At 42.3% G+C, this 9,077-nt stretch overlaps 1 protein-coding gene across 2 annotated transcripts in view; it reads right to left on the bottom strand.

Moving 5' to 3' along the window:
- Positions 1 to 8,218, bottom strand: part of LOC108719082 (unconventional myosin-X) — a 185,172-nt gene extending 176,954 nt beyond the window's left edge. The window contains exon 1 of one of the 2 annotated variants that reach the window (XM_018267695.2): positions 7,783 to 8,214. In XM_018267695.2, the coding sequence (XP_018123184.1) occupies positions 7,783 to 7,803 (21 nt within the window). In that variant the 5' untranslated portion in view covers positions 7,804 to 8,214. Of the gene's footprint in view, positions 1 to 7,782 lie in introns of both variants that reach the window. The other variant, XM_018267699.2, reaches the window with a different exon arrangement.
- Between the last annotated feature and the right edge of the window lie 859 nt (positions 8,219 to 9,077).

Genomic DNA, 9,077 nt, shown 5'->3' on the forward strand with positions numbered 1-9,077 from the left:
CTTACCTACTTGACGTAAATTCCTTTTCTTCTAGTCCCGACATGTCAGTACACATGGGGCATTGCCCCTCCCAGACCTGGAGGTAGGACCTATAACATAGCCAATCAAAATGAATCATGACCTATAAGACCACATGTCTTCCTCCTCACCACAGTTATACTTTTGCCATAGCAGTACAGTAACCAAAATAAATAATTGGGATGGGAAACCCTGTACTGACATGTCGGGACTAGAAGAAAAGGAATTTACGTCAAGTAGGTAAGTAAAATTCTCTATTTCTTCTACGTCCCTCCATGTCAGTACACATGGGATCTACCAAGCCATGCACCGAAAACAAGGGGTGGGAATAACCAACATAATGCAAAAACCAAACTGATGCTAAGGAGGCCCTGAGAAAAGGCCAGCATCACATCCATCCAACAGGGGAGCTGATAAAATGTATATCTCCTGAAAAGGGTAGATAAAAGGCACAAGAACATGTCCTAGGACATGGTAAACGATTAACAAGAGCTACAAAATCAACCACAAAATTACAGAGACCGGTACTTGAGGATCAAGCATTGCAGATTAAGAATAAACATATTCTGTTTAAAAAGGTTCCCTCAGTGACTAGAGGGATACCTGCAATATGGTTATCTGACAAAACCCCACCTGGGAAAGAACAAAAATCCTGCAACTGTTAAAACAAAAAAGGTGCCTTAGGACAAAACCAGAATGATGGCAATAGCCATCTCAGAACTAAAACACCCTAGAAACCACCAGGAAATCAATTAGATCAGAAACTAAACACAACTTGAATGCATCTATCACCAGTGCTGGAGAAATACACGATCCTCAGCAATAGCAAGTGGCCCTAAAAAGACTTGGCCCACATTAGCCTGGTCCTGCATCTTAATGGAAGCAGCTCAAACCAGTGCTGACCGGAGTCACCTCTACACCAGAGATCAGTCCAAGATCCACTAACTCCAGGCTAATAATACCTAATGAAGACTTAACTAAATGAACACCAACTCTGGGTTATCATAAATCAGCATATCATTGTAACCATTGTAGAGCCATGCTGGTACAGCCCAGTAGCTCCACCAACCACCAAATCTAAACTGGGTATACAACAGCACAAGGATAAGCTGCTGAACCAACCAATGTGACTTAAAGCCATCTACCAGTAAGCTATGCTGTTGCCCCAGCCAACTGCTACACAAGCAAGCAATGGGACCCAAGCCAATTACAGTTCTAGAAAACACCCACAAAAGCAGAGGCCACTACAGCTCAAGCTGCACAATGCTACAGTTTATGCAAAAACTGAACCAAACCTGTGACCATACATAGAAGCTACTGAACCAGCCAACAGCTGGGATCACAATCCAAAATCAGGCATGCCAGAAGCTTATAGAAAATATTTTCAAATGGAGGGCACTCTAGTATAAGATATATACAATATAGTTAGCATATGGGTGCAAACAAAGCCCTTACAAAGCCCCCATATAAGGCCAAACACAGAACAATGTTAACCAAAAAGGGCCTGCACACCAAATAAGGGCCTGCACACCAAATAAACAGCAAGACCAGGTGGTATTTGAATAGTCATATTTAGATATATTTAAAAAGAAAAGAATGTACATACATAATACAGGGCAAAAAAATATGTCAAAAGATATCACAAGAGATCAATTATACATACCACTTAAATATGGTCAAACAGCAATAGGAGCTTATAGCCTACAAAAACTGGTACCAACCAGCAATGATGCACAATCCACTGGCAGAGAGCCAGCCACCATACATGCAACCAGTGGTGGACCAGCCAGCTATTATGTATTCCAACATAGATGTGCAAGGCCATTGTCACACTAGCAGGCCAAGATGCCCGTCAGCTGAAGTGTTTGCAAAAAACCAGAGTGGAATTCGAATACACAAGCAATAGTAAATAAGCCAGCTATTGTTAATGCCACCCTTAGGGACAAGGTAACCAACTGCACTGGCACCTGACACAAAAGTCAATTTCCATACATGCAACAACGGAGCACGTCAGTTGTTGAACTTGCAAAACCCTGGTCCACAAGCCAGCCTTATTGATAATAAGCAGTGGCATACAAGACCAAAAACAATGCATGTAAGGCAGAAGAAAAGGTTAGCTGTAAGCCAACATATGACCAACATCAGCTGCTGAATACCAATCAGCAACAAAATTAGCTATGGGCTGTGAAACTCAGAGCAAACACCAGCTGATGGTACAACCCATGCTAGATCCAACCAAATAGTCAATCATGCCTACTGCTGGTGTAACCAGAACCATACCTGCAAGGATTGCAGACAAGACAAAACCAATGGCTGTTGTCCTGCCAAGGATTGCCGCAAGGCAAACAGACATGCCCACCAAGGGCCACAGCAAGAATAGTAACCATGCCTATCAGCCGCCACAGCCTGGCTGGTGACCTATGCACCATAGGTCACAGCCAAGACTGGCAGCCACAAGCCCACAAGGACTATAATAAAAACTAGCGGCCACCTTAGCCAGGGGCCACAGAAAAGGCCAACAGCCCAAGAACCCTGGTAAAAGGCAAGCAAGCACCTAAGTTAAGGGCCATGAGAACAGGCCCGCAGCCATAATAACCCAGGTAAAAGGACAACCAAACAAATGTGCCAAGGGTAAAAGACCACATGAGCCAAAGGCTCATGCAACAGGCCAGCAGAACAAGGGCCCTTGTAAAAGGCCAGCAGACCCAGGAGCCGAGGACCATGGTAAAAAGCCATGGACCAAAACAAGGGCTCTAACCCAAGCCAAGGGCCATAATGAAAGCCAGAGGCCACACAAAGGGCCATAGACTACAAGTTGGCTTCAAGCATGTTAAGGTGCCAATAGACATAACAGTAAGTGCCCTTTAATCTACCAACAATTAAAGAAGGGAAACCTACAGTCACAAAAACTCAGTAGATGTAGTATAACTACAACTGAGCTCCCAACAAAAGCCACCAGATGGGAATAGAATATCTAAGAGAAGGCCTACATCACACAAAAAGACACCATATAACTCGGAACACTGCCTGTTAAGTGTGGAAACATCATAGGAAAAAATAGGGTACAATGCTGCTACAGCCGAACAAACCCCTAGCCGGTCCTGGAAATACCAGGTGTAATAAGAGCACACTTGCCTACTGTGTCTGCGCAGAGAACTCGGGCTCACAAACCTAAGACCTCAGATGACAACTATACAAGAAGTCAGAGGAATACAGGCACCTAACCAGATAATATGCGCTAGACAGTAGGAATAATCCAGACAGATCCTTGGTGGCAGACTGCTTCTAAGGAGCAGACTCAGGGGCGTAACTAAAGAGGAAGCAGACCCTGCGGCTGCAGGTGGGCCCTAAAGGTATAGGGACCCATGAGGCCCAAATAAAGAGCAATTTCAATACGTATTGGTAAAAAAGCACAACCTCTGGATATGTTAGGGGCCCTAAAATGAATTTGCTGTGGGGCCCAATGACATCAAGTTACAGCACTGAGCAGACTCAATGTAAGGAAGGGGCTACCATACTGCTTCAGCAGTGCAAGCCTCCAGCCAACCCTGCAAGCACCCAGTGTAATAAAAGGCAAATATAACCTCTGTGTCTGCACAGAGGACAATAGAAACAACAGTAGCAAACTGAGGAGTATCTGCACATTACCTGATAGCAATGAAAAGTCTGCAGGTTGGAAACTTCAGATAGAACACGGATAGCTCTCAGCTGAGGGACATAATTAGCTTATTAACATGCAGACTTAGTACCTTGTGTAACTGCATTTTGCTCAGAGGACTCCAGCTCACAACATACAACTTCATATAATATAAGAAGGAACACAGGCAGCTTACCAGATAGCTCAGACTTGTCAGCAGGAATATCCAGTCCAGTGGAACACTGCTTGTTAAGAGCAGACTCATAAGAAAGGAAGGAGGTGCCATACTGCTTGAGCACATGAGCCAATATAACCACTGTGTCAGCCAAGAGGATGCAGGTTCACCCATACAAAACTTAAAATATTAAACAGCAATAGCAAAGGGGCCAAAGGAACACCTGCACCTTACCAGATAGTGACTAGTTAGCTTGATGGAAACTCCAGCCAAAGCCCTGATAGCTTTCAGCTGAGGGACATATTAAGCATATTAACATGCAGACTTCCCAGTGAAATTAATGTTTCAAATACACAATGGAAACTGAGAAATCAAAATCTCTGGATTCAGGTACCTCACTGCTTAGGCAGAGGGATTCACCAGCCAGTACTTAAAGTGTAGCAAGAGCCAATACTGTATTTTGCACAGAGGACGCCAGCTCACAACATAAGACTTCAGACAATACAAGAAGTCAGGGGAACACAGGCACCTTACCAGATAGCTCAGGCTTGTCAGCAGGAATATCCAGGTGGAACACTGCTTGTTAAGAGGAGACTCATAAGAAGGAAGGAGGTGCCATATTGCTTGACCAGTGCAACCTCTAGCCCTTCCTGGAGGTGCCTTAGTAACATGAGCCAATATAACTTCTGTGTCTGCACAGAGGATGCAGGTTCACTCATACAAGGCTTAAAATATAAAAGCAATAGCAACGGGGCGAAGGCACACCTGCACCTTATCAGATAGTGACTAATTAGCTGGATGGAAACTCCAGCCAAAGCCCCAATAGCTCTCAGCTGAGGGACATAATTAGCCAATTAGCATGCAGACTTCCCAGTGCACTACACACAGTAGATAATGAAGAATCATACTCACCAGCTTCAGGCAGTTATAACTAGCCCATATGCATACCCACGGCCCTTTTGCAGAAGTTCTGTAGAGTTCTGTAAAGTCTCACATAACTCAAAAGAAAAGGGGAGTCCAAAAAGCTTACAGGTAACAATGTGGGAAGCCCACACCTGTGTCTGTTCCCAAAAAAGCACTAGATTGAATCTTGTGCCTCGCTGGGCATATAGCAGGGGGGCTGTTTAGCACAGGGCTAGGACCATGGGTATGCCCACACCTGCACTTCTTCCCAATAAGCGATAATTTACAGATTATGCGTCTTGAGGCATCAGGTAAATTCTTCTCCATTACCTGGGAATCATCCCTCTGTGTCCACACAGAGGTAAAAAATAAGCAAAAATACATAAATAAATAAATAAAAATACAGAAGAAAAAACAAAAGGCTTACAGGTAATAATGTGGGAAGCCCACAACTGTGTCTCTTCCCAAAAAGCACTAGATTGAATCTTGTGCCTCGCTGGCATATAGCAGGGGGGCTATTTTAGCACAGTTCTAGGACCATGGATATGCCCACACCTGCATTTCCTCCCAACAAGCGATAATTTACAGATTATGCGTCTTGAGGCATCAGGTAAAATCTTCTCCATTACCTGGGAATCATCCCTCTGTGTCTACACAGAGGTAAAAAATAAATAAATAAATAAACAAAAAGAAAATACAAAAGAAAAACAAAAAACAAAAACTGTGTTTGATTTCTCTCAAAATTCAACAAAAAATAAAAAGTGAGGAGGGAGATCCTACCTCCCTGTCCAGTAGGACAAAAAATAACTGTGGTGAGGAGGAAGTCATGTGGTCTTATAGGTCATGATTCATTTTGATTGGCTATGTTATAGGTCCTACCTCCAGGTCTGGGAGGGGCAATGCCCCATGTGTACTGACATGGAGGGACGTAGAAGAAATATAATTTGCAGGCACATTTGGCCTTACAATCTAAGCTTGTCACTGCCAATAGCAGGTATAATGAAATCCTAACAATTGCACCTTATACCATATACTCCCCACTCCCACACCTTGTGTATTACTCCCTTCCCTTTAGACTGTATGCCTATGCATAGGGCCTTCCTCACCTTTTTGTACCTGTATTGATTGTGATGTTTGTTACTCCATATATTCTATATATGTAATTCATGTTGTATTATCACATTTACTTTACAGTGCTACGCAATATGTTGGCGCTATATAAATACATGTTAATAATAATAATAATATACACCTTGTCCTTAAGGCTACCTCTTGTGCAGTGATTTGCTGTTTTTAGCCCCCCCCCTTTAGTAAACAAGGGAGCATGCTAACTGCAACGTCCTTATCTATGGGAGGGGCATCACTTAAAAATCTCATAAAACATAAAAATCTGTAACAATTTTAGAGATTTCATTGGGACTCCACTGCAATTGGTATTAATATAAACAGCCTCATCGACAGCAATCAAAACACAAATTCTGTGTCACTAAGTTGCAGCAAGCGATTGGTGCTAGAGTTCTTGTGGTGTGTCTGAACAGGGAGTCAATTTACTGCAGGCACAGGGCCCCTCTGTTATATTAAAGGTATACTGTCATGGTAAAAAAAGATTTTTCAAAATGAATCCGTTAATAGTGCTGCTCCAGCAGAATTCTGCACTGAAATCCATTTCTCAAAAGAGCAAACAGATTTTTTTATATTCAATTTTGAAATCTGACATGGGGCTAGACATATTGTCAATTTCCCAGCTGTCCCAAATTCTGCTGGAGCAGCACTATTAACAGATTCATTTTGAAAAAAATAATTTTTCCCATGACAGTATCCCTTTAAGAACATATAGGTAGGTATCTGCAGCAACAGACTATGTACAGAATCAGAAAAAGGTAGTGATGCTGGCACCAAGGCTCATGTTGCAGTTGCGGCCTGTCACAGTGTAAAGAGCAGATGCTTTGCCTGCTGTGTGAAAAACACATTCATATGCACGTTAGATAGACCAGGCCAGTCTTATTTGCTCCAAAGTTCAATGGAATATATGACAATCTGCACCCTCACTAACTCATGGGGATGTAACTACATGAAAAGCATGACATTTGCAGGATACTAAACAATCGGGGGGGGGGAATCATCTTTTCTTCCAGCCATTGTTTTTTTTTTTTGCTAAACATGGATCATCTTACTGCATGGTCTGAAACAGATCCCATTTGCAGCTTTCAGCCACCAAGGTACCCCCCACAGGAAATCCAAACATTGTTCAAAGGAAATACCAGACCTCTCTGTGTGAGATCAGGCATTGTGCCATGTACTTGTTTCGGACACAGCAAACCTGTGTGTTATTGTGTACATAATATATTTGCATATTTGTGTATTTACACAAGACAAGAGCAATCAGTTATTGCTATTACAGATGGAAGCACAGCCATACAAAAACATTACAAATTATTACTTGAACCACTGCTAAATACAAATAATAAGTAGCATGACTAAAGCAGAAGCAAGTGGTGGTATGTAATGGTTTGTACCAATTTGGAAAACAATGCAAAACAAATGCTGTCTGTCTAACTGGTGGCCCTCCAGGTGTTGTCAAACTACAACTCTCACATTGCCTTAAAGCTGTTTGATGAAATTATTAGTTCCACAACTGTTGAAGGGGCCCCACTCAAAAATCCTTACATACATAAGTATTTCCATTACAAGCAGGAAAGTCAAAAGCAACAGGAATTGTATTTACAGGATACTCACAAGAAAAGTGCACAACATGTTTGTAGTGACAGTTTACACATGCTCCAGTCACTGAATGCAGCACTTACCATCTCTCTGACAGGAGTGTGTGCACCCAACCCCAAACAGGATACTGGGTACAAACTGGGCACAAACACTCACCTACCATGTGATCATTGAAAGTTGCTTCATTCATACGAACTGCCAGCAGTTTTTATGCAATGGACCATTTCAAGAAAGTTATGCTCCATGTAGAAAGTCAAGGCACATGGGAAATGGAAAAGGCACATTCCCAGCAAGGAATCCAAAGTACATCCACACTATAAGAACTCACCTCACTGTAGAAATGATCCATTGTACTTTTGAATTCAGACTAGAGAGTGTTCTAGTCCTACTATGTGCTGAACCTATCGTTGGCTCCTTTATCACGGGTGGGGGGGTCAATCCATTTCTAGAGTTACAGCATACAATCAGCAGGGCACCTCCATCCAAGCCTTTGTTTCACCGGTTCACATCTGTAGTTAGTCCTTAGCGAGCAGCTGCTGACACGTGGAACCAGGTGGATCGGAGCTAAAAATCCAGGGAAGATTCTGTGTATGGTAGGACAGGCTGGGGCAATTGGTCAGAGTGAAAGTGCAAGTGTCCTTACATTAACACCCACCGCTCCGTGCCAGAGTTCTGACTCCAGAGTACACCACACACTTTCTGACTGCTGCTAGCAGTGCAAGCTTGGCCCTTTCCAGCACTAAATCCCTCCCCCATCTGTCCCAGCTCCTTACTGGACTGCTAGAGCTTTCTTCTACCTTTTGTATACAGTACATGCGGAAAGGGTATTAACCCTTTCCTGCTTGAATAAACATATTCATTATTTATTTCTTTCCGTTCCTTTCCTTCCTTCCTTTTTAATCTTTTTAGGGCGATGCCCTTAAAGTTTCACATTTCTAGGTACGGGTAATTATTTGTAGATATCAGTGGGAGCTACTTTTAGAGGTTAGTATGAGCATCTATAGTGTGCCTTACTCTATAATTCATCCTTATGCCATAGCCTTGTTTATATATATAGATAGATAGATAGATATAGTTATATAGATATAGATATATTTATATACACACACACACACACACACACACATATATAATATATATATATATATATATATATATATATATATATATATATATATATTTACAGTCCCAAAGGTGCACACCATTTACAGGATAGAGTACCTGGGTGCCCGAGCCAGCAGGGTAAATGTATAGGTGAAGAATGGCGGCACTCACAAGTTTTTCAGGCGAAATAAAGAAAAACGTATTATTTAACTCGACGTTTCGATCCCTCACAGGGATCTTTCTCAAGAGTATACAAACATGCCTGTTTGTATACTCTTGAGAAAGATCCCTGTGAGGGATCGAAACGTCGAGTTAAATAAAAAGTTTTTCTTTATTTCGCCTGAAAATCCTGTGAGTGCCGCCATTCTTCACCTATATAATATATATATTATATAGGTGAAGAATGGCGGCACTCACAGGATTTTCAGGCGAAATATTTACATGCTGAGTAAAACAGCATTGATCCCAGCATTGATCCCAGCTCTGGGTCATTATCTGTCCAAAGGTTTGTTGCTTGGT

The sequence above is a fragment of the Xenopus laevis genome, chromosome 6L, assembly GCF_017654675.1.
Source record: "Xenopus laevis strain J_2021 chromosome 6L, Xenopus_laevis_v10.1, whole genome shotgun sequence".
Classification (NCBI taxonomy): domain Eukaryota; kingdom Metazoa; phylum Chordata; class Amphibia; order Anura; family Pipidae; genus Xenopus; species Xenopus laevis.